The sequence below is a fragment of the Dreissena polymorpha genome, chromosome 3, assembly GCF_020536995.1.
Source record: "Dreissena polymorpha isolate Duluth1 chromosome 3, UMN_Dpol_1.0, whole genome shotgun sequence".
Taxonomy (NCBI): Eukaryota; Metazoa; Mollusca; class Bivalvia; order Myida; family Dreissenidae; genus Dreissena; species Dreissena polymorpha.
In genome coordinates, this window is record NC_068357.1 from 70341648 (window position 1) to 70367240 (window position 25593).

Consider the following 25593-nt stretch of genomic DNA (forward strand, 5'->3'; position numbering starts at 1 on the left):
ATTGGATATAATAATGTTGGAGGTGATTACGATTTTGATAATGATAACGGTATGATAATGATGATGTTGGTGGTGTTATCGATAATTATTACAACGCAAATCATGGCATTGCCGACAAAATTTATTTACGAATTAGTTATAGAATCAAACGCAAAAAAACACACATATAAAATGAAGTACACCTAATATAGATCGATTGTATTTTTGATCAGGTTAAAGGATCAAATCTTTCAACAGCCAATAACCTGTCAGATCTTTGATTTATCGGTCTTGATCGAGAAATTGAAATTTCCAGGCTATGTTCGAACCTTGGGGTAAACTTTGCACACGAAAGTGTGTAACACTGCGGTTTCGTACATAAACCGAAGTTTGCAGCATTAAAATCGGAGATGCCAATCCGTCAAATATGAAAACGAGCAATTTTGATTTGTTTAAGTATGATTTTTAGTACAAAATCTCGCCAGTTTTGACAGGTTTGGTGAAACGAAGGCAATTTACCGGCGTTAAACGGGCGACAGTGTTTCGACCGTGAATGGTGGTTATAGTAAGACGGATGTAGGTGTAAACTATTGACTTTAACGCCCTACGCATTCACTTAAACAACGTGTAACTTCTACCATCATCTTAATTGTTTAATGATTTACTCTAAAATTACTTTACAAAACATAGAACCTACAACACATAACCGCATTATCCTAATTGTAATTATTAATTGTATTCTTATTATCCATATGATTATTATAAGTAATAGTAGTTCCAGCTGTAACATTAGTGGTTGTAGTCGTAATAGTATTTACTTTAGTACATGCATTATTTGCATTATTATTAACATAATAATTTGCATTACTATCTACTAATTTACGTGCATTGCTTAAAATCTTCAATATGATCTCTAAACTGCATTCGGGAATTTTATTATAAATTTGTTTTAGTCTTTTGAGGCTGTTACTGGTATATAAACGACAATGTTTCTTATTTGCAATACATTGTATATTCATTTAAATACAAACAAACTTATTTTCACTAGAAACTAATGTTAATGTTGTACTTACAATCTGTACTTAAACCGGGAGCTTTTTTGCCCCTTAGCTCACCTTCGCCATCTCCTGGTTTTCCTTCTGCTTTTTCTTCCGGCACTTCTCGGCTGCGCGGCGATTCTGTGCCTTCCGCCGCTCCTTCTTATCCAGCTCGTAAGGGGTCAGCTCCTTGAAGGAAATGGGCCACTAAAGGTATTTCATAGTTCAGCGCTTAATTTGAGCGTATGCTATGTGATTATATTTTAGATTATTTTTTGTTTTTGGTGGATCTAAAAGACCCTTTCAAATTTTAAAGATTTTTAAATTTGTACTTAACATACTAGAAACCATTTTTTATTACTATTTTCACCAATATAATTTGTGATTATTACGATTCAAAGTATGTGCTATATGATTCCTATTTTGCACCGCAAGGACAACACACAACACGTATTGTATATAAACGAACACATATACAAAATACCATCATGAAATAAGAAGCGCGTCTTGCTTACTTTAGATTACAAGTACCTTACACGGTACAGAACATAAATTAAGAAGCCGTTTTTATTATGATTATACGATTATTAATTATAAATAAAATTATTTGTTGGGTTGCACTGTTTTGACCATGATTCTAATAATAAATTTTAAATAAGTAACTACATAAAATCAGTGTATTTTTAAAATATAGTTTGTTTTATTTGAAACGCGGAAAATATTCAGTAAAAACATCACGCGACATGTCGCTGTTGCACTTTTCTTTTGACCACAATAATGTAATTCCCTTATTAATCATCCTGGTATGCAGTCTTGTGCGAGTAACTTGTCTATGGCGAGTATTCAATGAAATATAATAAAAACGCACGATATTTTCTTCTTTTTTTGGCTTAATTCTGAAAATCTTCTCATCGTATTTCCTGCCTTGTTTATTTAATGATTTGTTTAATGCTCAGTGTTGTCAAGCACGTAATGTGTCAGCACTTAAAATTTAGTTTAAAGTGGTTGTGTTTTAACCCGGTTACATTTTATTTACATTTTCTTCCAAAATATTATATTAGGAACATAATTAAAAATTCCGCACTCGGATGATAAAAGAAATAAGTCACATATTAGTGGAGTTGCTACATTTTTTTCTGCATTTCAGAAATCAGGAAAATAATGTTTCGGACGCTTTCATGATATGATTATCAAACAATTAATTAACTAGCGATGCTGATGAGTATGAATATAAAAATGAATATTATTATTCATTGTAATTATTATCTTTTTTATTTTTGTATTTAGTGGTCATTATATTAATAGCTGTTGTAGCTTTTGTGACAGCGTTTTTATTTTTCGTCAATTAATAATTATTTTAAGTATCGGCATCATTGTTATCATAGCCATTCAACAAGCAAAAACACTTCTTTAAATATTAGATTTTGTGTAACCTAAAAACTAAGTTACCTGTTCCACCTTCGGCATTTTTTCCTGTATGTCTATGTCAGATAGACCCCGTTTCCGGCGCGAGCTAAGCACGTGGCTCTTGACTTCCTGTTTTACGCGTGGATTGAGATGGGGGTCGATTGAAACGATGCTTTCATGCATTTCGGTGGACAGCCGGTCGCTCATCGTGTTCTGAAATAATATTATAATAAGATATATAATAACATAATATAATATGAAAACAATAACTACATAAATTAATAAATGTGTTAAAAATAAAAATAAATACTTAAATCAAACTAAAAGTACATTCATTATTTATATTATTTATTTTTAGTTTTACGTATCGTCATAATTGGCAGCAGCAACTGGTGCATTTTAATCATCAATAACACAAATTCCATAAATCGCTTTTCACAAAATATAACATATCGGCGAAATTATTTTTAGCTAACTGGTTGAACTTCCATTTAAAAATAAACTCATCTTAAAGTGTTGCGGTCATACAAAGAATTATGAATAATATACACCCGTTCTGTATTTTGACCAGGAAACGCTTCTGATATAAGACGCATCCCATCAACTCACGTGATTGAAAAAAAAGTCATGTAAACATAATGAATTTCCTTCCAATTACGAAGCAAATGGCACACATGTTACTGAGAACTGGGTTTGAACACTTGATTGTCGGAGGAAAATAATATTGTAACTGTACTGATCGACATTTTATACCTAATTCATGCAGTGGCCCATTTAATAGCCCAATGTTTTATGAGTTTTGAAATTACATAACATATATAGTGCAGGGGGGGAACGGTTTTAATAAAATATACTCAAATTAAATTAATATTGCAACTCGACAAGGGCTAAGTTACATAGTCAGACGATTCAAACTAACTAAACATGTAAGAAGAGTACAAACAATGCCAATGAAGATTTAATTTAATGCAAGTATTTACCCAAAGCATGATGATTGGTATATCAGCTTTATATGCGTTATGTCCGCTGATTTATTTAGCAAATAATATGTATTTTCCACTATATACCCTCACGAATATGTGCGGAATGATATTATCGAACGTTTATTTTGTACAATGCACTGCACGTTTAAATCTCATCGATATATTGTGCACACATAACATTGACACTTTTGCTTAGTAAAAATGAATAAATATTGCACAACGATTTGACACTGGTACACTAACACTTATATTAACCATGAACTATCTACAGCAGGAGTACTAGTTGTAAACTGAGCGATATCGTGTCGTATTCCGATTTATATATCTACCCGATTGAGCGGGCGTCTGTTGTTAAACTATTACTAATACTTTGCAATCAATACACCTCCGGACTTTGAACCTGCTTGTAAACCGCAGTAAAAAATGAAACTATTACAATATTGACGATTGTCCAACAATAATATAATAATTATAACAAGAGAGCGATGTGGAGAAAAGGATCGAAACGCTGGGGCGAATGACCGCCTGAAAGAATCAATGACCTCGTTGTACAGTGTGGTCACCGCAGTCCACCCAAAATAAACAAATCCCCCATTAGCGCGGTAAATGAAATGACATGATTTACCGGGTAAATAATTGCAGTTACGTGTTGATATATTCTACTGCAGTACACTTGAAGGAATATCGGAGACCAAAGGCGACTGACACATAAGATATTGGCACATGAGTAACAGCAATAACCGACCGCAAAAAAATGCATGTATTGGTTATGATAACGTGAGAATAATACCTATGTTCCAATTTTGTATCATAAAAAATACAATGACCAAATAAAACCGCATATTGCTCAATAGTTTAGGTTTTGAGATAGGGTTACTGGCCATTAAATGGGAAAACTAGCTAGGTTGGAACCGTAAAAAAATAACAGATAATAAGTTTAATTTATTTAACATAGTTGTATACAATTAAATAATGTTAATAACAATTTCAAGTTTCAACACATATTTGTATTAATTTGATTACGGATATTTTTAAAGTAGTCTCATGGGAATGATATCATCAATTCCCATTAATTTCTGCTACTATGGACACGGTGTCGTTATTTATTAACGGGTTTGTAAACTTGAGCAGCTGCCAAAATAAAAATCAACATTTCATGATCTCAACGGAAGGGTGGAGCGACGCAAAGTCGGGTACATTTTTTTTAATAATGCGCCGTGAAAAAAATTAAAAATATTATAAAATGATGACCGTCTCTCTGTGCGAGGAACGAGCGCACTGTTAAAGTGATATTATGGGCATTATTTAACTGTTGAATTGAGCTGAAAAGAATTAACAGGTCAAAAAAGTTAGTTAAAATGTGGTTACTGACCAATTATCTGCAACTCATCTTGCTACCAGTTGTTATAAAAAAATATATATTCGATATTTTACGTGACTCACCCAGTCCTCTAAGCCGAAATGATCCGTAAAACAAAATAGTGTCTTTGTGTCGTATGAACGAATCTGCACTAAAACTAGATTGAGATTCACATCGTAAATCAAATCATTTCTGTCGTCAGTTGTCAAAACGAAAGTACGGTTGATATTCAAATGCATTATTTTTCTCTTTCCGGGATATTGTTTTAGTATGTTGATGATGCATTAACAAATATAAGTTTATATGAAGTGAAAACACCAAAAATAAACAACGGTTGCGATAGACACCTATAAACTGTAAGATGCCCATACTATCACTTTAAATGAAATTACGCTTGGTTGTTTTGCCTGTTTCAACAGTATTTCAGTCAAATCACGGTTTTATACGCTCCATATGTCTGATGGGTTTCCTGTATTAAGTGCACGTACAATGTACTTGTACCCATTTGAATAAGAGGTATGGGGAGAATGGCCGTAAGAAGGGGTTGTTTACCAATCCCCACAAGACCATGGGATTTGTATTCCAGCTACTACAAGGTAGTCTACCATTTAAGCTTGCTAGCCCGGCTTTATGAAAGTAAAATATGAATTATAATATTAATTATATATTATCAAATTATTTGTGCTATAAAATAGAAATTTAATTAGGTTGAAAGTCTCACATTGACACAAGTATTTACGCAGTACGAGACAACTTTAACTACTAACACACTTTGTTGGGGCGTATCTGATTGATGCTTTCAATATACAGCTGGCGACATTATCTACATATTTAATTAACTACCGTTCGGAATGAACAATAATATGCGTATTTGTTTACAGCATTGATTCGCTGATGTAAAAATGATTGCACTTGATTTCTAGAGACAGCTGCCGATTGCCAATTCAGCTTATTTCTTAGGTGATGTGTTCGATACCTGCTTTTGATCTTCACACTTTCAAAATCGTACATTGTTTACCAGAAAAAATGCATCTAAGCTGTTTAAGGTATATATATATATATATATATATATATATTTGTATTGGTAAACATGTTACCTCGTGTGTGATAATTTTAACAAAATCAACAACAAGAAGAAAACACAATAACAACAAGAACGACAATGATTTTATAAGATTTAATGTGACATTAGTAGCGATGTTTAATAACAATCTGCTATCTCCGATAGTGAACGGTCAAACACTTTTTAATTATCTGTCAATAATGACATTTTTTTTTTGCGTTCGACAATAGTTTACAGTCGTGAACTTGTTAATTAACATTGTTTTGCCTGAGGTCCATCTGACACTTTAAATTTATTTCCATCAAAATTGCTAAATAATTTGCCCTTAAACTCTGATAACGTTGATACAAATCTTCGTTAATTTATTTCACAAGTTCACAAGGTGAAAACATAGGGGCATGGTGGCACAACATAATAATGTCTTTATTACGGAAGCGCTAAGAATATCAGTGAAACTACATGTAATTTAAGAGAATATAGCAATATTAAATTAAAACCGCAACGTCGCTTGTTCAAATAGAAAGATCGCATCTTAATGTATTTTCTTGCCTTTTCTTAGTGACCTTTATTTTATTTTATTTTTTCGCAGGGACGTTACCCTAACTTATATGAAAATCCCAAACAAAAATGCAACAAAAAAATGAAAACATAGATTGATACTCTCATAAAAACGTTGTTTTACACGTAGTGCAAATATTCTTCATTTTTCTACCTTAATATTTTTTTTCGGAGAGTGTTACGTAAAAATTATATGCGTATTGATTGTTCTATTTACTTTTTGAAAATAAACAGGGACACCAACGCATTTTGCCACATGAAAGTTATTAAAGAAAATGATTTTCAATCTATGGCACATGAAAAAAAATGAAACTATAAAGCGTGCAGCATTGAGCGTTAAGTCATGTTTTGTGAACGAACTTGCGAAAATAGGTCGGCGTTACAACGTGAAGCTAACGGCGTTGAAACGCGAAGCTTTTTTTAAAATACTTGAATTCGCGACGGTACGTCCTTTTTGCAGTAATGCAAAGAATTCGCACCCTTGAAAATCGCGAACTCGGGAATAACGATTGGTGGAACACAATACAGTTGGAAACGATGAGGAATTTCAACTGATGTAAAGAACTACTCCTAGCAGAAACATAGTTGTGGTTTCGCAGAACATTCCTCTACCAGATCAATTAAAACAAGCTAAATACGATGAGCCTCGCTCTGGGAAACAAAGTTTAATGCACGTGCGTAAAGTGTCCTCCCAAATTAGCCTTTGCAGTCCGCACTGGCTAATCAGGGAGGACACTGTCCGCTGGTATGTTTTTTTTCCGTTTAAATGACGTATTATTTAAGCGAAAATAAAGTAAAGGCGTAAAGTTTCGTACCTTATTAGCCCGTAATTTTACCAAAAAACCATGCTTTGATAATACAGATTCATTTTTTAAAGGGCATATTGGTACAAAAAAATATACAATTGATTAAGAAAGAGGTCGCAATTGCCGACTTTCTTAATAAGAAACAACTACAAAATAAAGAAGTAAAATTGCAGGTACATATATAGCTTAAAAACAACTATTTTTATAAAAACTCAGTTCAGATGTTGTTAATGATAAAAACAGCAAACTCATCATATACATGTATCACTCATAATTGTAAAATTGACAGAAAATAACTAACCGAGAAGTGCATGTCTATAATGTTTTAAGCCACGCAGCCAGGCATGTAAAACTCCTTATTAACCCATTTATGCCTAGTGGACTATCCCATCCTTCTAAATTGGATAAATTAATTTACTATATTTATTTAGAATATTTATTTCTATATTTATAAATAATTTTTTTTTTACAGAAATTCCATTAAGCAAACAGCGCAGACCCCGATGAGACGCCGCATGGATGAGACGCCGCATCATGCGGCGTCTAATCAGGGTCTACGCTGTTTGCCAATGCCTTTTTTTCTAGACGCTAGGCATAAATGGGTTAAAATAACGGAAAACAATCGAATATATATAGAAGATAAGCTATACTGTATATTTAGTACACATGCACTCGTGCAGTCATGTTACTATCACGTATTATACATATTGTTGATTAACATACTTATTATTAAAACCATCTGTTGCGCATTCATTTTTAAGCGATTTTTATCTAAATTCCAACCATATCAGGACAAATGTCACATATTATCTTCATTAATTTAAGTTTAATTTATTGCATAAAATTATTCTGCGAGCTGACATTTTCATCCGCTTCTTCCAGGCGGTAGTGAATTACATATAGTTTACCGGTTTGGGATATATTCCATCCATCTTGAATATTGTTTGAAAGTAGCATTCCATTCCGTTTCATTTTCACTTCTGATGCGTGCAAAACAAAGCTGCGACACAAGGTTAAACGATTGCATCGATTGCATCATTACTATATTAGTCTGTCTCATTATTTTCATAAGTGGATATACAAAGCTACCAGCGGCGTAGCGTAGCGTTATATTTTGTTGTTAATAAAACAAAACTGCGACGTAAGTAGCTATGTATACAATATCAATGTCAAAAAGTGGCAAAAGCTTGGAATGGATTATAATACTGAGCCGCGCTCTGATAAAAGGAGATTTAAAGTTTCGTCACAGATTAGCCTGTGCAGTCGGCACAGGCTAATCAGGAACGACACATCCCGCCTAAACTTGATTTTTGCTAACAAGAGACTTTCTTAAAACGAAAAATATCATAAAAGCGGAAAGAGTCGTCCCTTACCAGCCTGTGCGGACTGCACATGCTAAACTGGGCAGACACTTAACGCACATGCATGAAAAAACCCTTTTCACAGATCACGGCCCACTATATTTTGTATTATTTCCATATCGTACGTCGAAATACTATAACGCTACTAGTTAATATCTTTCTTATTATTAAGATTTGTGTACAAAACATAAATGGCCTGCTATATGCTCAAACAAACATAATGTTATAATGCTTAAAGTGAGATATAGATTTTTTATAACGTTGAGATTTTTCGTCACACTTTAAATTATTCTAATTACAAGTGACTAAACACGCGATTTGATGTAGTGTATCGTCCCGATTGCTAAAAGTTCACATGATAAATTATGTAGGATCAATTTTTCATACAAAGTTTCCACAGATCTGAGCAGAACATGTCCTATGATTATTTTTTTATAAACGAATCCAACAAATTGTACTGATTAATACAGTGAACATATAGCTACGGTACAATCAAGTGGCTAAACTGCTTTGCATACTAGCTTACAAGTCCAAACATGCCTAATACTTTTATCATGAACGGTCGTAAATGTGTAACGTTCAGTGACAATTTTTAACCGCAAAGTTACTAAATAACGTAAGTATTCTGAATCTTGTATTTCGCCACAAGTTAAAACTGTCAGCGATATAGTCTAATAACGGTTGGGACTCGAATTGAAAGCTACCTTTCTAGGTTGCTAACATCGCTGGGACATAATATTGTTCATATAAAAAGTATCAGGAGGCTCAATAATTTTTATCAGCGCCGTAGTAGCAGTGCTATTCCATGATTCAGAAGAACACAAGCGTCTTTCTAGTATATGCTTTAAATTAATCCATTTATGCATAGTGGACTCTCCCATCCTTCTAAATTTGATCAATTTATTTCAAAATTAGGGATGTCAAGTATATTTATTTCTATATTGAAAACATTTATCTTTTTGCACCAAGGGGGTGCTTTATGCTTTATTTAAGCTGTGCAAATTTGAAAACAATTAGTTATAAGTACGTTCATAGTGGTTTTACTGGTTGACTTCTAAGCCATTCTATAAAGAGGATACGCAAAATTAAGTGTTTTGATTAAATTCGAATGATTTGGTTTCGTTAGTATAAGTGGTACTTATGACGTATAATGTATTGATCTCTTCTAGCCGACGAGCACGTGGGAACATTTGCAACATCTCACTGCATTGACTACATTTTCCTACAGGTATGTGGAAAACAGCTGTATTATATGATGGAGACTGCTAAGAATTCGCTTGATGTATTGTTCATTTGTTAGTGATTTGTAACATTCGAGCTTCGCTCTGGACTTAATGCATGCGCGTAAAGTGTCGTCCAAGATCAGCCAGTTTACAGGGTAATCAGGGACGACACTTTCCGCATAATGGTATTTTTCGTTTAAATGAAGTCTCTTCTGAGCAGAAATCCAATTTATACGGAAAGTGTCGTCCCCGACATGTTTAAGCCCCGTTTTCGCAGAGCGAGGCTCACATAATCGTTCCGTACTGACCTAGAAAGTTATTGAGTAGGGCGAATAAAATGCAAACACATTTCGTAACATCCTGGTACAAAGCAGTTTACAAGAACATGTCAACTACTGCAGTGTTGCAACTCACATCATAAAACGGACAATACCAATCACAGTTATTGTCTAACACGAATTATAATGTGTATTGTGACATTTGAACATGCAACTTTTGTTAACAGATGTGAAAAATGTAATTAAAAACAAGAGGGCCAAGATGGCCCTAGTTCGCTCACCTGAGAGGAGTCGGTTCATTCAATCTTTACCAAATGTCAAACTTGACCTAGATATTGTCCAGACAAACATCCTGGTCAAGTTTCATTATTATTTCATCTGCGAGTCATGATCAATGTTCCTATGAAATTTCATGATCCTAGGCGTAAGCATTCTTGAGTTATCATCGGGAAACCATTTTTCTAATTTGAGTCACCGTGACCTTGACTGCCATTGTGTGAATACGTTTTTTGGAACTGTGACCTTGACCTTTGACCTAGTGACCTGATAATCAATAGGGGTCATCTGCGAGTCATGATTAATATATATATGAAGTTTCATGAACCTAGGCATAAGCTTTCTTAAGTTATCATCCAGAAACCATTTTTACTATTTCAGGTCACCGTGACCTTGACCTTTGACCTAGTGACCTGAAAATCTATAGGGGTCATCTGCGAGTCATGATCATTGTACCTATGAAGTTTCATGATCCTAGGCATAAGCGTTCTTGAGATATCATCCAGAAACCATTTTACTATTTCAGGTCACCGTGACCTTGACCTTTGACCTAGTGACCTGAAAATCAATAGGGGTCATCTTCGAGTCATAATCAATCTACCTATGAAGCTTTCATGATCCTAGGCATAAGCGTTCTTGAGTTATCATCCAGAAACCATTTTACTATTCGAGGTCACTGTGACCTTGAACTTTGACCTAGTGACCTGAAAATCAATAGAGGTCATATGCGAGTCATGATCAATGTATCTGTGACGTTTCATGATCATAGGCATAAGTGTTCTTGAGTAATCATCCGGAAACCATTTTACTATTTCGGATCATCGTGACCTTGACCTTTGACCTAGTGACCTGAAAATCAATAGGGGTCATCTGCGAGTCATGATCAATGTACCTGTGAAGTTTCATGATCCTTGGCATAAGCGCTCTTGAGTTATCATCCGGAAACCATCTGTTGGACGGACGGACCGACATGAGCAAAACAATATACCCCCTCTTCTTCGGAAGGGGGGGGGCATAATGAGAAAACTGCCCCCCTCCCAGCAGCCATGTTATTCAACTGACCGGAACCATTTTTTATACTCGTATCAAGGAAACAAATGTTCTGAGCAAATTTCATGAAAATTGGGCCAAAAATGTGACTTCTACTGTGTTCACATGTTTTCACTATATACATAAAGAGAAAAATGCCCCGCCCACTGGCGGCCATGTTTTTTCCACCGATCCCGACCATTTTCAAACTCGTCCGAGATATCAATAAAACCAAAGTTTTGACCAACTTTCATGATAATTGGGCAAAAATTGTGACTTCTAGAGTGTTTACAATGTTTCTCTATAGCCAAATAGGGAAAACTGCCACTATAATGACTAAATACATATAGAGAAAAATGCCCCGCCCACTGGCGGCCATGTTTTTTCACCGATCTCGACCATTTTCGTACTCGTCCGAGACATCAATTGAACCAATGTTTTGACCAACTTTCATGATGATTGGGAAAAAATTGTGACTTCTAGAGTGTTTACAATGTTTCTCTATAGCCAAATAAGGAAAACTGCCCCGCCCACTGGCGGCCATGTTTTTCAACAGATCGGAACCACTTTTGAACTCAACCAAGATATCATTAAGACAAACATTTTGACAAAGTTACATGAAGATTGGGCATGAAATGTGACTTCTACAGTGTTTACAAGGTTTTTCTTTTTTTGACCTAGTGACCTAGTTTTTGACCCGGCACAACCCAGTTTCGAACTCGGCCGAGATTTCATTGGGACAAAGCTTCTGACCGAGTTTCATGAAGATGGGACAAGAAATGTGGCCTCTAGAGTGTTTACGAGCAAATGTTAACGGACGGACGGACGGACATACGACGGACAAAGGCCGGTCACAAAAGCTCACCTGGGCAATCAGGTGAGCTAAAAATACACTCAATGATGTACACAAAAGGAAAAAGAAATCATTGTCCACACAGTTTTAAATATTTTAATACACGAGATAACAATATCGTATATCCTATTTAGAGCGTATACTATTAGACATTCCCGCGTGGGTGTATCTATACAGATTTAAAGTTTTCACGACGTGGGAGTACATTGTGAATGTGTCTTAAATTGCGTACTCATCTTGATTAAATTCACGGAAATGAACATGAGAGTTTTGTTACATTACATATTAGTGACGTTTCTATTGTGTATTTCTTTATCATTCTTTTAAGTTACGACATTTAAGACAAACTAGTAACTAGTTACTGTACGTGTCCACCCTGTCTCATATTGATGACTGTACTCTTAATCATTGAAGTTTTGTGGACTTAATTATAGTTCACTAATGTGGACTCAAAGTTAGTCCAATCTAGGGACGCGACATCTGTCCTATAGTGCGGATTCAACATCAGTCAATTATTGTGGACTCAACATCAGTCCAATATTGTGGCCTAAACATCAGTCCAATATTGTTGCGTCAACAAAAGTCCAATATTGTGAACTCAACCACAGTCCAATAATGTGTGTCATCAGTCCAATTGTGTGGACTCAACATCATTCCAATCTTTGGACTCGACATCAGTCCAATGGTGACGACTAAACATCAGTCCAATATTGTGGGCTCAACATTAGTTAAATATTGTTGACTGAATATCAGTCCAATAGTGTAGCCTACACATAAGTCAAATAGTGTGGACTCAACATCAGTAAAACCTTGTGGACTCTGTCGCGGTTAAATATTGTAGCCTATTATTTACAGACCGACGCAATTTTATTAAGTCTCCTGTCTATAATTGCTATAAAACCAATCTTGTAGTCTCCGCATCAGTCGTAAACTATAGTTGTAGCCGAAACGTATAGACAAATATGGACTATACGTATGAACCGGACTCTCAAATGAGTATCCAAGTAACTGCTCGACATCATTTAAATGTTAAAAGTTGTAAGAGCATGTACAATTGAATGTAATTACCTGGAAATAAGTTTCTGTTAGACTTAAATGGTTTGAACGAACACACAAGCTAATAACTGTTGTTTACTCATTCGTCTCTGTCTGGAGATTATTATTATATTGACCTGAGCCGGGCTCTGTGAAACGAGGGTTTACTTGATGTGCGTAAAGTGTCGTCCTAGATTAGCCTGTGAAGTCCTCACTTCAGGGACTACACTTTCCGCTTTTATGATATTTTAGGTTTTAAGCTTCTTAGAAAAAAAGTTTAGGCCAAACTGTCGTCCCTGATTAGCTTATGCGGACTGCACAGGCTAATCTGGGATGACACTTTACGCACATGCATTTAACCCCTTTTTCACAGAGCACGGCTCATACATTGATACAGACTTTGACAGATCAATAGAAGTGCAGACGGATAATGCGGAACCATTTGAAATAGTGCTGGTTTCAGCACATTTTCGTGATAAAGTGTGTAGTAAATAGTTCATAACCGTTATTTTAATATTACAGATACATCACTTCAGATGAATTATTGCTAAACGATGTGATAAAAATTCGTTTATTAAGTACAAAATAAATACATTATATTTTCAAAACTGATTCTTTAATCAAAGAGAATAATACATATTTACACGTAATATTATACTGAAACTTTGTATTATAAACTTTATTATAATTAAATTGTACTGCTAAAAAGCAGGCGCCTCATTGAAAATAATTATATAACAGTTGGGCACTCAATTTATTCGAAAACAAATCAGATTCGGATAGTATGTTTAGCTTAAAGGGGCCTTTTCACAGATTTTGGCATTTTTTAACTTATTCATTAAATGCTTTATATCGATAAATGTAAACATTGGATCGTAAAAGCTCCAGTAAAAAATCAAGAATAAAATTAAAAAAAGGAAAAGAACATTGCGCGGACCAGGTTTCGAACCAGTGACCCCTGGAGTCCTGCCAGAGTCCTGAAGTAAAAACGCTCTAGCCTACTGAGCTATTCCGCCGAGTACATATACTAGTAGTATTTTATACCTTATATAAGCAATCTTCGTAGTTTCACAAAATTTAACGACAAAAACAGAACTCTCCAAATTATTCAATCGTTTCGCGTTGCAACGCTTTATAATTTTTAGGTTTTAAAATCGTCAAAAGATGCATATAATGGCTATATTAGACCATGGTAAATGTTCAGTATTACTGTTTCCTCACAAATATCAAAACTAAAACGAAAATTTGCGAATCTGAAACAACTTTTTTCAATTTTGTCAATTTACCAAAGCGTGAAAAGATCCCTTTAATGGCAAAATCGGCTACTATCCGATGATTAAACAAATGCTAACATTAAAGTAAATAAGTTTAAAACAAACATTTTTCCAGAACTAGAGACTACGACTTCCGGCATGAAAACACACGCGTGCTTGACCACTTTTTGCGATATAGGCTCAAATTTTAAAAGCTGCATGTAAGTTAAAAAAATGACGAAGAAACGCTATTACATACACAAAAATGCCATTACACACGCAAAAGACAGTACACAAGCAAATGACATTACACAAGCAAACGTCATTACACGCGCAAACGAAATTACACGCGAACACTTAATTATACACACAAACGAAATAGCACACGCACACGCTTATAGTAACAACTAAGGCTATTACGAAAGCTTTGTAACTTTGTTAAGAAAACACTGCACAAAATGAACAAGGAAGTTTATTGTTAATATTTTTTCTTTTATTTCGTTGGTTAAATACACGATATAGTTCTATAACATATTATTTCATTTTACTTTAGAACTAAGAACCAAACGCTAAATTCCAATTGTGTGAACAGGCCTCATTAATCTCAATCATACTCTTAAATCATGACAACCATACACTTATATCATTACAATCAAACTCTTTTATCATGACAATCATACACTTGCATATTGACAGTATATTTACAATCACACTTATATCATGACAACCCGATTCATAGTCACGCGATTACGTTATACACGCGGCTTATCTCAAAGAATGGAAAACCAATATCGGACACCAGTCAATGATAATGAACCTAACTTCGCGTTCAACTCATTGAAGATCAAAGAAAGTGCACACTTTACTGCACCGAGCTAGTTACCACAAAACGCAACAGTTGGCAATAATACCTAACCTATGGTATCAATACTTTTTCGCTTACAAATATAAAAGTCGGCAATGGATAGTAAAATGTATTATGCTTATTGCAATGTTCGTACAAAGTTAATTAAACATTCAATTATGTTACCCTGTATGGTTAAATTAGAAACAACAAATGCGCTCCTGAATAATACAGTCTATTACATTAAAAAATATTCTTCCGCAATAACTAATGCTATTTAAGGCTGCATTGAAATATTCGGTAAACATTTAATTCCAAAATATAGTTAAAACACAGATATAAGCATATGTTTGTCAAATAAATGTTTATACAAGCGTAATGCGTGCGCATAAACTTGCGATAAACTAAACTTATTCCACAAAAATATCATCCGGAATAAAAAATACCAAGAGTTGGACCTTCCAAGACAGTCTGAAATTGCTAGGACTTACTGTGACTGAAATTATATCCTTTTTTCTCCTAGATAGAACAAAAAACACCAATAGCACGTAACATACAGTTCAAGACCACTTGTCAGTATGAAAATAAATGCGATATTGATCAATTGATCTGCGATTTAAAATAGATATGGATGACCTATTTAAACTTCCCGATCAGCTGATTGACATAACAAACGCACGTGGCGACCAAAGAATTGGAAGACCTTGGATTTTAACGCGAAAACATAAATAAGAACAAGGATTTAGGACAAATAAACACGGCGGGGATGACCCGAACGATTCTTAATCTTCTGTAAGAAACAATAACATTCACAGTTTATTGAAATTTGTTTGTTTTTGTATTTATCAGTGTTCGTTTAATTGAAAACAATTTAAATAAGTGAATAACACGTGAAGTTACATTCATTTGAGATATCATCTGACCATATTTAAAAGACACACATTGTACTTTCAATATCTTTATTTTCCGTATTCCAATCTTAAAGTTAATATTATTTAATCATTTTGTTTTCATTTAAATGCAAAATGGATCAGTTTTCTTTTCATGATTAAGAATCATGCCTTCCCAAAAGTACTGACGGCACTTGGTTTCTTGGTGCGAACATGTAAAATACGTTGGATCGATTTGCGGTTTAGGATATTGTGCCCAATACATACCTAGAAAACCATTGCAAAAAGTAACAATAAAACATTTGTGCCTAGTGGACTCTCCCATCCTTCTAAATTGGATCAATTTATTTCCAAAATAAGGGATGTCTAGTATATTTATTATATATTTAGAATATTTCTTACAGTAATTTATTTTAGCAAACAGCGCAGACCCTGATGAGACGCCGCATCATGCGGCGTCTCATCTGGGTCTACGCTGTTTGCCAAGGCCTTTTTTCTAGACGCTAGGCATAAATGGGAGAAAGTAAATTACATGAATCTAAAGCATAACCAAGTATAAATGCACCTGGGTAAGATCCGTTAGACTATATACAATTATAATTCCATATTAATATTACAAATATCTTTAACAATAAAGATACCCAATACATATATAAATTGATTTTTCATCGGGTTGTCATAACATGTACATGTAACATGTTCATACAAATCGATCAGTTTTTGATATGTAGTAAACACGTGTACAGTTGACAAAAATATGATGCAATTCGTCGTAAAACGATGTTTTGCTCGAGTAAGTTTGCAAACGGGTGAATACAAAAAAAAAACTCAAAAAAAGATAACCGTTTGATCCTTGTGTTGAAAACTACTTCATGCGTGCGGTTAACCACGAAAATTGTTCTAAAGCTATGAATATGCACATGTTTTTTCTAGTTATTCGACTGAAGAGACCTTTAACGTAAGTGTGTGGCTTCAAGGAATGCTCAAATAAAACCTTTCATGCATAAGGAATCAAGTCATGTCTGTTTTAACAGTAAAATATATGATTTTATTGTTTAAAAAATATCATCTTTCAACCTCTGAAATAATTTGCACAATATATAGATTGTATAGCCATTTGCAATATCTGGAGATACTGTATGTTTTCTACATTCCAATTTTACTACCAACATTAAAATACTACTTATAATGTTTTTGTTTGTTTTTTCGATAAAACGCAATAAAGTTGATGTTGTTATGTGTTAAGTATAACCCTATCATTTAAGCTCGCTTGAACAAAAGCTTTATGCTTATAGAGACACTCTCACGTCCATCTCCGAGAAAGTCCGATAAATGAGGACGCCCTAAGAGTGGGGCTCGAACACGAGAACTAAGCGGGCACTTAGTCCACTACGCCACCGCGACCTGATAAATGTGTTCATGCAATGATAATACACGGTAAAGGTTCATGCAATGATAATACAAGGTAAAGGTTCATGCAATTATAATATTTTCATACGCATCGTTGAAATGCAATACATGCTGTCAACTATCTAAATCCACAAGAAATACATTTTATTCCGAAATTTCTTCGAATCTTGTTGATACTACTTAAATATGTTCTTTCGTTACAATTACAGCGTTGGCAGGTTCTTGACAGCTTATTATTTGAAATCGCGTTCTGAGAAAACTGGGCATAGTGCATGTGCGTAAAGTATCGTCCCAGATTATCCTATGCAGTCCGCACAGGCTAATCAGGGACGACACTTTCCGCTTTTATGGTATTTTTAGTTTCAAGGAAGTCCCGCCTTACCGAAAATCAAGTTTAGGCGGAAAGTGTCGTCCCTGATTAGCCTGTGCGGACTGCACAGGCTAATCTGGGATGACACTTTACGCACATGCATTAATCCCAGTTTTCTCAGAACAAGGCTCATTTTATTTACTATTTTTGCAAACTTGAAGTAAAAATCATTTGACATATGTATAACTCTTTTTATAGTGTGCACTGATCATATTATCCTTCATGTATATTTAAGATCTTTAATCTCGCCGGAAATCGAAAAAGCAGAACATTCCCGGTACCGATTTTTCCACGACAGACAGTGGTGAAAGCGAAGAGCAGTTAGGCGATGATGGTTTATTTAGAATGCCGACATTGCGCATCGGCACCTTGCCAGAAACTGGTCAACAACCTGACGGTGTTCGGGGACGCATTAATTAAGACACACCGGTCGGACCTAATGAGGCTTTAATTAGTGCAAACTGATCAGGGTCAGTTGAGGCTAGGCACGTGACGTAGAAGCATTGATAGCACTGCGTCCCGTTTAATTATGCTGGACATCAGTTAAGTGCTGTCACAGCAGAGAAAGTACTTTTATACTTGTAGTTATCAGTCATAGATATTTTTTGGAGGAAATGTTACTGATTTTAAAAGTTAAAACAATTTTCACATGAGGTAGTTAACACACTTCTCACTAGAAAGTCTGATAACTCACAATGCTAAAAATATATGTATGAAGGGGATGTAAGATGTACATGAAAATTATGTTGTTCAGTTTTTGTAAAAAAATGAATTATTTTGATATAATCTACCGAGATTAATAACATGTCTACTGCTTATATAACCAATTGTAATTTTCATTACCAAGAAGTCAGTATTGAGACTGTATTTTTATTATTAACCAGTCGGGTCTCAAATCGGCAATCCTTCCACAAATTATGTCAATCAACTTTGACGTTTTTATATCATTGATATTGAGGCAAAAAAGAAATACGTAGATAAAATGTTTTAGGACAGCTTCATTATAAACACTTAATCAATGAGAACTGATGTACTTATTACCCAATAAATATATGTCATCATACGTTGTATGTATATTTTGATTGTAGCCTGAAAAATATTCAGTAAATTTCATTCCATACACATAATACTTACTTGACGATGTAGAACAAGTAAAATCTATGACCATGGTTTGTGTGCGTTGTTCTTTTCCGAAACAGAAACTTTTTTGTTGTGCAAGATATTCGGATTTTTAGTGTTTTTTACATTTGAATATTTAAATTATTCTGCTACCCAAGTTCGAGTGTCCGACTGAGAAATCACAACCATATTAGAAGTATTCTTTATGTTTAATGATATATTTTGAAAATAACACTGACCTCCATCCAGATAAAATATACACATTATTAGCACAATACATTCACAATATACGTGTAAAATTGTATGAATATATAGAGACAGACCATTTTACATATTCCAAATGTGAATCCAAAAAAACGCCGGTTCGTTCTGTGTAAATGAAATTAAACAGAATAAAAATAGCCAACAGCAAATCTTCAATCATAACAGACGTAGCATCGGGCTTACAAGAATTTAAAAAGGGAGAAAGTACGTTTTTCTTTAGGTACATCTTGATTCAACAACCTTCATCACAGGTTTCCAAAGTACAGACTCATTGTGAAAACCGCAAAAACCGCAAAACATTTATCTACGCAAAGTCCCTGGGGCCGGGGTAAAAAGGGCAAGTTGGTGCTTTGCGGACAAAGTAAACTCGGTATTTAAACATAGTACTCGATAATCATAACACAGGAAGAGCACCCATTAATTGTTGTAAAACTATTCATTAGCAACACAAAAAGAAGTCACAAACATTAGCTTAGGATGGCGTGTATTTAAATAATTTGGAGTTTTTATTCCGAACTGAACACATTTTGTTACCTCATGTCAACATGGAAAACTTTTTGGCATTAGCATCGTGCATAGACAACAATATATCGAAATGAGCTGGGTTCTGGGAAAACGGGGCTTAGAGCATGTGCGTAGTGTTATCCCAGATTAGCATGTGCAACTCGGACAGGCCAATCAGGGGCTTTCCGCCTTGACTGGATTTTTATTTTAAACGAAACATTGCATAACAGCGGAAAGTGTCGGCCCTGATACGCCTATATGAATTGCATAGTTGGGAAGTAACTGTACGCACATGCATTAAGCCCCGTTTTCATAGAACGTGACTGAAATAAAGATGATTGCTAGTGGAATTATATGTCGATGCATCTGCACTTGTTTAGTGTTTAGACAAAAGCATGTCCAGCTTGTAAATTCAGCATGATATCAGAACACAGAAGAAAAAACAACAGCAAAATAATTATCAATCCAATACCTTATTTACGAATGTATATATTAAAACCACGTATTTAGCAATGTAATACTTTAGCATACAGATTTAACTAAGTGTGCATATTGTGTTAGTGTATATACATATTATCATCCATCATTAATAAATCTCCTGAAACGGTCATGCAAATATATGCCGATGGTAAGTGTCACAAATAAATCGATACAACCTCCACATTTCTTTCGAGGTAACTTATCAAATTAAAAAAAATCTAAGAGATTTTATGGCGTAATTTAACATTAGTGTTGTTACGAAATTCTCAGGAATGACACATTGATTATGTTCAACTTTAAATACAGCATACACTTGAAAGCAATTGAATATTGTTCAGTGACAAAAACAAAGGATACAGTATAATCGATAATTCTTGATAGCAACCACAATTTTGTATTTTTGCAATCACAATCGTGTTCATATTTATCCGACACGTGCCGTTTACATATACATCTAACATAAGCATGTGCTTCTATTAGGTAATCTTTTCTATGCACATTTACTTTTTCGCTTTAGCATAGTATTCGGTAATTGTTCTTAAGCACCATTGCCTAAATCTGGCAATAATATGTGAACAAACACACGTGTTGTTTTAACGATTTAATTAACTCAAAATATCTATTGTGCACGTGATGGTCGTGCGTGAAAATCGTGATACTTCTGTTCGGAAGTAAAGGTATATTTATACCAATGATTCATTGCGGTTACTACATCCCATAGGAATAGGAAAGATAAACATATCGATTGCTCTGTGCCATTGCAATGCGCATTTCATCCATAATAAAAAAACTTCACAATAACTTTGAAACAAAGCTTAATATTCCACTAATACTTACATGCCACTTTGAAGTAACCTGTTTAAGTCCTTTTTGAAAAAATAAATTTGAAATGAGTTGATGCAATAGCAGTCAAAATTACGTTCACAACACTTTCCTCATAGTTTAAATACAATTGTACTTTTTAACTGTTCACGCCTAACTCATTTCCGATAATGCAAGGTAATTTGCGCGTTTACAATATTTAAACTCTAAGTGAACCAATAAAATCATCGCCACAGCCAGTTGACACTTTTAACATCGTAGATTTAAACTAAATGCATGTTTAAACAAGTTCAAATACAGTTAGCCCAGTGCGCACGCGATAGGGCGGGACGTGGTAGCATGAATAATTCATAGCCAATCAGAACCAGTTTACAGATACATTGATATGAGCTGAGAGCTGATTTGTTCTTATTATTAACGCTTCTACATAGAAACAGTAGATCGAATAAACTACAGCGTAAATACAGACGCTCGCCAGGGAGTTATTTATATATGAGATAATGATTTCGTATTGTATTTTCAACAGCCGCTAACCACCTCCTGCAAAATGAGGGCAAGTTCAACTTACATAAGTGACACACAAGTTCAAAACACAAACTACTAATTGTTAAGTTGCCAAACGTTAATAGTAATAATGACATGAGTTTAATTCTGCAAATATTGATTATATATAATTCCAGTGACTTGTTTGATTGAGAATACCGCGTTTTAGGTCAAATTACGCATTGGCTGTAAACGAGTTCAACCGCACTACTGGCAGATGTGGCCTGAAAAAATAGAAGTGAAGAAAGTCGAAAATATACGCGTGGGTCATGTTAAACATTTTAAAATCTATCGCCAGCCCAGCAACAAAAAGCAGATGGTGCTGCGGGAACGATCGGAAGCTGCATTGTTGCTATGTGCCAAGTGTCTCTGCATGTGTTAAAAGCGCGCGCGCGTGCTCTATGTTAGCCGACGAAAATAGAATGTAGCCTGTGTCCAACACTCAGTTGCTGTAACTCATGCCGCGCTCTTTGCAAAAAAACTGTAAACAACTGCACATTGCTAATCAATCTAGTTTCTGCATATTATTATGACACAATTGCTATATTTATACTTCAAATACCACCGGTGAATTCCCGAGCTATTGTCTTTATTCAGTACAGTGAGTTTTCCCGCGTTGCTAAATAAATTCCAACGAAATATAAGAGACCTGACATCCCGGGGTCTTTTTGACCCCCAAAGTGTTTTATAGCTATTTCACTTAAAGATCACTTCACGCTCTTTTAACTAAACCGTGACTCATCGATTAGCGCACACTGCCGTTTAACAACATAAAATACTGCGAGATAAATAACTATGTACGGATAGCGCGCATTGTGATGTATAGTCTTGCATCCAGCGGGAATAAAACGCATGCCCCGGAACGCTCATTTCGTGGGTACAAAGGCGACGTAAATAAAGGTCAGATGTTAAAGTCAAAAGTCTTACATTTATTTTACAGTGTCGTTTCGACCAGATTGTCCAATTTTCAGTTTTTTATATTTTCTTTCAGTTTAAATTGCGGCGATACCATTTAGGAGCGATTAGCCCGGCCCCGGGGGAAATTTTGAATCATGAACCAAACGAATTAATTATTGCGCAGTTGGAAATTCGCGTAATCAGATCGTGTCATAACAACTTGGTTAGTAGGGTAACAGATAACACACAACTGACGAGCTTTCATCACAATAGAAATAAGAAAAAAACATGCTTGTCTGCTTGTCAGACAATCATCATCATCATCAGCAGCATCGTCATCATCATCGTCATCATCATCATCATCATCAGCAGCAGCATAAGAAGCAGCAGCAGCAACAGCAGTAACAGCAGCAACACCAATATCATCAGCATCATGTATTCTACTACTACTACTACTACTACTACTACTACTACTACTACTACTACTACTACTACTACTACTACTACTTCTACTTTTACTACTACTACTACTACTACTACTACAACTACTACTACTACTACTACTACTACTACTACTACTGCTGCTACTACTACTACTACTACTGATACTACTACTACTGCTACTACTACAAATTTACAGCATTCAACCAATACCACAAATGATAATTAAATACAAAAGCTTGTTCAAACATAAGTTAAACAACTTTACATTGATCGCTGTCTACTTAATACGTTTATTTCTCAGAGCAGTCAAAGACGAGGGCTTTAAAAATCACAAACAAAACCCAAGCGGCCTTGACTATCAGTCTATATATTATATTCAGATGTACGTGCACCGTATCTCTTGTATAAAGCTGAGAGACCTTTCACCTCCAAACCACAAGTCTGAGTCATACAGTGCCGCCGTGGTAAAGAAACAGAGCTGGAAGACGACCTAGTGGTGTTATAAATGGATATTACCAGTCTTGTGATGATGTGATGATGTGATGGTGATGGTGATGTTAGTAATTACAAGTATGATGATGCTAATGATGATAGTGATAATAATCAATGTGATTATTATGATGACGTTGATTAAAATTATGATAATAGAATTGAGGTGGTCGTTATAAATATGATAAGGGTGGTGGTGGTGGTGGTGATGATGATTATGATCATCATCATCATCATCATGATAATCATGACGACGACGACGACGACGATGATGATGATGATGATGATGATGATGATGATGATGATGATGATGATGATGATGATGATGATGAGACATAATGATATTTTTTATAAATACAGATGCGTATTACCATGCTGCGAACAATTATATCATATTGATAAGTATAACACTATAGTTGCTGCCGCCGCTGCTGATGATGACAACGCCAATTATGTTGTTGAGTTCCCGGATGAAGTTCACGATGCATTTATTGGGGGCAATTATTGCTCTATTTTAACGGTTACAAAACCTTAGCAAGTGTATTATCGACCATAAAAGCCACATCTATCAACTCGTTAAACTTCGCTCATAATTACCGACATTAAATCGTGATTGCCTTGGGTATATAAACAGTTATCTTATTGTAAAATCTACTATTCAGTCCAAATAAAAGTATAATTGCAAATGCGGTAACAGGGTCATTGCTTGTATTCACTTCTCCTGATCCAGGGTTACTCAAAACTGAACGCTTAAGTACTGAGTACTGTCTTAGGGGTTCAGATCAACCTAGTATTTTGTCCGTATTCTTATAAGACTCGAGCCAAACAGATTGTGAGTGACAACAACGAAGAAGGCTCCTATGAAGAAGAAGAAGAGGAAGAAGAAGAAGTATTTCAGGAAAAAGAAAAAAGAAAATATGTTAATGATGTATATAGGTTGGTAAAGGTGCTAATAATGAACATTAAAAAGAGATGACAACGACACAAATTATTATTCAGACATGCCGATGAACAATTAAAAAGGCCGACGGTGAAATGCAAAATCGTCGGACTTACTGTCCGGTAATTTTATTTAAAAAATTGTAACCCACTCGCAGTTTTCACAACAACATTATATTGTTGTTACCGCAATATGATATTTCCGAAAATAAAAAGTTCATTTTCGCCAAATTTCGTAGGTCATTAGTAAATTGCAGCATCGATAAATTCCGAGAATTATTCCAAACATGAATGGAGCTTCTCGAATGGTCGCGAAAGTAGTCGGACATTTACGATTTTTCGTTGCGTTGTACGCATGTCGCAAATATTCTAAGATGGTGGACAATAAAAAGAAATTACGATGCTCAGCAAAAATGACAATAAAAAATGAAATTAATGATGGACATCATATAATGAGTATGGATTAATGAAAAGCGTTTATCATTGAACGATGGAACATATTTTTTAGATACAATTAACACATTGTCATTAGAAATTTATGAATGTCGCAGAATAAGAGCTAGTGTTCATAATTTGGAGTTCATTTTACTTGCGAAAAGAAATCTAACAAGATGATGGTTCGAAAATGGGAACAGACAAACATGATTCGATTTATATGTTCTTGTATCTGTGTATAATCAGATTCATGTGCATATTCTGCTTTATTATTTTTGTCACTCTATACAGTTTATTGACAGAACTGTTATGGCATGTTAGTGAAATGAAAGATAATAAAAGGTAAACGTATTTAATATATTAATAAATATGTGTTAAATACATCAATAAAACTCAATTATGTATGTTTATATGTGTAAATATATTCCAAACTGAAAAATACACTTAATTTATTACTTCAAATTAGGCTGTTCTCACTATATTCGCCCTTTCATAAATCAACTACATGTTAATTTTCCCTTTTATAATTTACTTTGCAATGTCCATCCAGGAGAAATAAATTAAGATTGAGGCCTGTGAAATTAACAACTGGCCGGTAAATTATTTCTCCTCGTTGGCCAGTCTGGCCTGTAAATAGTGACG

The 25593-nt window shown here is 34.8% G+C and overlaps 1 protein-coding gene and 1 long non-coding RNA gene across 8 annotated transcripts in view; one reads left to right on the plus strand and one right to left on the minus strand.

The window, feature by feature from the left end:
* The window catches only part of LOC127874670 (fos-related antigen 2-like), a 46605-nt gene that overhangs the window by 1350 nt on the left and 19662 nt on the right, over positions 1 to 25593 (minus strand). For 3 of the 7 annotated variants that reach the window (XM_052419161.1, XM_052419162.1, XM_052419159.1), the window contains exons 2-3: positions 2466 to 2636; positions 1095 to 1205 (exon numbers count right to left, since the gene is read on the minus strand). In XM_052419161.1, the coding sequence (XP_052275121.1) occupies positions 1095 to 1205; positions 2466 to 2630 (276 nt within the window). In that variant the 5' untranslated portion in view covers positions 2631 to 2636. Of the gene's footprint in view, positions 1 to 1094; positions 1206 to 2465; positions 2637 to 3403; positions 3706 to 8101; positions 8141 to 15836; positions 15930 to 21219; positions 21473 to 25593 lie in introns of those variants that run through there. The other 4 variants (XM_052419158.1, XM_052419160.1, XM_052419155.1 and 1 more) reach the window with 4 other exon arrangements.
* On the plus strand, positions 1089 to 19184 carry LOC127874671 (uncharacterized). The gene is made up of 4 exons (XR_008047042.1): positions 1089 to 1229; positions 9724 to 9782; positions 17531 to 17672; positions 18251 to 19184. It is a non-coding gene; the product is annotated as an uncharacterized LOC127874671 (long non-coding RNA).